Genomic DNA, 4050 nt, shown 5'->3' on the forward strand with positions numbered 1-4050 from the left:
CATGCCATTTGGTGGGCGCCGAGAAATGGATCATCTAGCTTCTAGTTTGATAACTGGACTAGGATAGGACCTTTGGTTAAGCTGATTCCTGCTGGTTTTCAACTCAATGAAGATATTGAAAAAGTTAATGAAGTTATGACACATGGAACTTGGAACTTTGATCTGCTGCATCACACACTGCCTGCAGAAATTGTTGAACATATCAGGTTTGAGTTGACTATAAATGATAGGGAGATGACTAGTGACAAGGCTGGTGGTTATTGACAAGCACAGGCAAATTCACAGTGACTTGTGCTTGGGAGGCTATTAGACAGAAGAAACAGAAAAGCTGGTGTTTTAAAATGATGTGGACCAAGGGCATACCATACAAGATTTCTTTCTTTCTATTGAGGGTCTGGCACCACAAACTTCCAGTTGATGATGTTTTGGCAAAAATTGGTATAAGTATGGTGTCAATAAGCAAATGTTTTACCTTTCCCCAATAGGAGACCATGACTCACCTGTTTCTCACAGGTGAGTTTGCATCAGATATCTGGCAGATATTTTCATCAGCAGCTGGAGTACAAGGACCAGTTGTGCGGATTAATCAAACAGTTTCTAAATGGTGGACAGAAAAATGTGGAACTCAGTTGAAACCTATCTATCAGGCTGCTCCTGCAATCATACTATGGCAGATATGGAAAAGAAAGAACACTATTATTCATGGAGGAGTTATGTCAAGAAATAAAGTGATATTTGATATCCACAGGAATTTATGGCAGCTGGCAAAGTCCAAGTTCTCATGGTTAGATATCCCTCACAGTTGGCCTCTTTTGGTTCAGTTTTTGGAAAAGTATAAACCACAAGTAACAAGCAAAGCAGTAGCATGGAATTTTCCTCCTAATGGTTGGTATAAGTGTAATACAGATGGGGCATACAAGAGCAGCACAGGTCAAACTTCATCAGCATTTTGTATCAGGAATAGTGAAGGAAACTTAATGCATGCTTGGGCAAGCATTATTCCAGATGCATCCTGTATTGTTGATGAGGCAAGAGTAATTCTTGAGGGGGTAGAATATTGTGTTGCAAATCAATTGTTTCCACTAATAGTGGAAACAGACTCACTCTTGATGACAAAGGTTTTGAGTGATGAATGGGAGAAACCTTGGAGGATTTGTATGATGGTGTAGTTGATTCAGGATTGGAGAAATAACGGAATCATCCAAATTGTCCATGTACTCAGAGAAGGTAACAAATTGGCTGATTTTTAAACTAACATGGTTGTTCATTTTACAGGTACTTTCCACACAACAAATTATCAGGAACTTCCATTAGTGGCTAAAGAAATTCTAAATGCTGATAAACATAATATGCCTAGCTTCAGATTCAAGAAACAGCATGTTAGAGAACCAGACTGAACTTTAAATGATTTAAAAAATGCATGATTACTGATATCTTGCATACATCAGATCACAGTCAGGCTGGAAACTTTTGTCATCAGCTCATATCTATAAACTTATATGCTAGTGTAGTTCTATCTAATGTGTGGTATCAACTTTCAGTTCAGTCTATTGGAAGAACTACATTAGCAGCCTAGAATATGGTATGTTAGCTGATTTTCATAAACCCTGGACAGACAAAGTACTCAGAAACTGCACTTGATACTGAGATTGACTAACACAGCCTAATCCATGTTGGAAGGATTCTTCTGTTGGTATTATGATTCCATAACCACCTGGTGAGAGCTTTGAGGTGATTTGAAATGGTATCGGACCAAGACTGGATTAGCAGTAGTAATTAAGTCAATATTAGTGTTTAGATTAATGTTTCTAGTATAATGTGAGGCACTTTTGGCCTTTGTTGCTTTCTTGCTTTTTATTTTTTGCTTCTGTACAAATTTTTTCTTATGTATAAAACACAACCAGTCTCATGCTAGTTTCTTTGAGAAAAAAAAATTCCAAAGAAAATTATAAGTCTATGATTAATAAGAGCTTCTCAGGAGCCGAAGATAAGAGATGTGTTATGAACATGGCAATGATAATGATGATTCTATGTTTAGAGATTCTAAAGATTATGAAAGGATGCTAGTATGAGATTAATGATATTGATGTATGATTTTCTTGATTGTTATTCATTATTGGTAGTCTCTCTTTATAATGCTAGTTCCGTCTAGGTGAGACATGACGATCATGATTATTCCATAAAATAATCGGAGGTTCCCGACCTTACGTCACTCCGAGAGAGTTACAACTTTTACTTGAGCACTTATGCATGCTTCATGTTAGGTATATGATGATGATTACACCATGACTAGATGGCACGGGCAGCAACGCTAAGGCAGGCGTCTTATGGATGATAATGACAGCACCACTAGTGGGCGGCGTGAGATAGTTACCCAGGACGTGGGAGGCCCGGGCGCGGGCTAATGAAGTTATTGATTTAGACAGTTTATGTATGTATGTGTGATATGTTTAAAGGTAAAAGTGAGCATGCATAAGAGGCAAGCAGTTATAGTGATCTTTTCTTCCCATGCCCTCTATATTTCCTAATTATGTTATCATATATGCCTTACATACGCAGTACATTGTTCGTATCGATGTCCTTTCTTTTATGGACGCTGTGTTCATGCCCATAGGTAGACAGGGAGACGGCGCAGATGCTTAGGAGCTTACTCAGCAAATCACAGGAGCACCCCACTACTCCAGAGGTGTAGCCTACTGGTATATACTTTTGTGTACATATATGAAGCATGGCAGTGTCCTGTCCCGTCACTATGATTTCAGTACTCCAGTTAGAGGCTCGTAGATGTATACCTCTGGGTTATAGATGCTATGTGACCCCTTCATTGTAGATTTTGCCCATCATTTTTTTAGCCTTATGGGCCTATGCTTATTTATGTCTTGGGAGATGTTTGGAGATTGTTTCATGATAAGTTGTGTTGAGAATGTTATATGCCCAGGTTGTGCATGATAGTCAACATGATAAGCGGTGCTTGGTAGTCAGGTCCTGGTACCCGTCATGGCCCCTAGTTGGGTCGTGACAATAATAACGATGGATATGCATGCGATCCGAGAGGGAATGATTCAATTTTATGGAAAAAATAAGTCAAGGAAAGTCTGACTCGTAAAATACGTCTGAGAGGATAAATATGAGGCCATATTGATACGTTCGCATAGGGAACATATTCGTACTTCTAATAGAGTATTTCACAAATTCCGGGGCCAATGTGGTAAAATGGCAAAGAGGAGAAGAGTGCTTTGTGAGCAAGCAAAGTTAAGCAAGGTGCTAAGGGCGAAAGGAAGAAAAGGGGACTGATGGACTGGGCAAGAGGAAATATGCCACCATCAAGGATAAGAGGAGTGATAATAAGCTAATAAGTCTGGCCTAGAGACAAAACATCGATGTCTGGAGATAAGAGTCATAGTAAGAAGTACAGAAATTTGATCATAAAGGAAATAGGAAGAATGTACGTGGGATGTGCATGAATAAGGACAAGTTGTAACATCTTAAAGGTTGGACAAAGGGAGAAGAAGAAAAGAATAAATTTTACGAATACTTCATGATAAGCACAAGAGTTGGTAAATGAAGGACTATGATACTGAACTATGATGTAAAAAGTAAAAGGATGAATCATGAGGATGGACAGTGTAGTATAGCTGTAAAGCAGGAATTTCAAGTAAGAAGAATCTTAGTAAAAGTAGTCAAGAACGAAGATTCCGGCTAAAGGAGCATTGTATAAAGAACCGACAAACTTTGATATCACCATTAATTCATTGGCCTAAAGTATTAATGATCACGAAAGGAAGAAGTGATCTGGATTGTATTCAGTATATGTAAGCTTTTGACTCGGTACAAAAGTTCGGCTAATGAAAGGGGGATATTAAGAACCAAGCAATGAAAAGAATTATAGTATTGTATGGGGTAAAGAGTTAGAGGACCGCTAAAGATGGCGAGATGTTTACCAGAGATGGTGAGTAATTAAGTATTACTGGTATATTAAAATATTCCTGAAAAGGCGGGGGAAAGCTAAATTCAGTTTTGAGATGAATTACAATACACCTAAGCTCGGAA

General features: G+C 38.4%; 1 protein-coding gene across 1 annotated transcript; it reads left to right on the forward strand.

Annotated features, from left to right (window-relative positions):
- The first annotated feature begins 491 nt into the window (after nucleotides 1-491).
- Nucleotides 492-1397, forward strand: LOC132643986 (uncharacterized). Its single transcript, XM_060360516.1, has 2 exons — nucleotides 492-1155; nucleotides 1276-1397. Exons 1-2 carry the CDS (start codon nucleotides 492-494, stop codon nucleotides 1395-1397), a joined length of 786 nt encoding a protein of 261 aa, XP_060216499.1.
- The last annotated feature ends 2653 nt before the right edge of the window (nucleotides 1398-4050 follow it).

The sequence above is a fragment of the Lycium barbarum genome, chromosome 6 (assembly GCF_019175385.1).
Source record: "Lycium barbarum isolate Lr01 chromosome 6, ASM1917538v2, whole genome shotgun sequence".
Classification (NCBI taxonomy): domain Eukaryota; kingdom Viridiplantae; phylum Streptophyta; class Magnoliopsida; order Solanales; family Solanaceae; genus Lycium; species Lycium barbarum.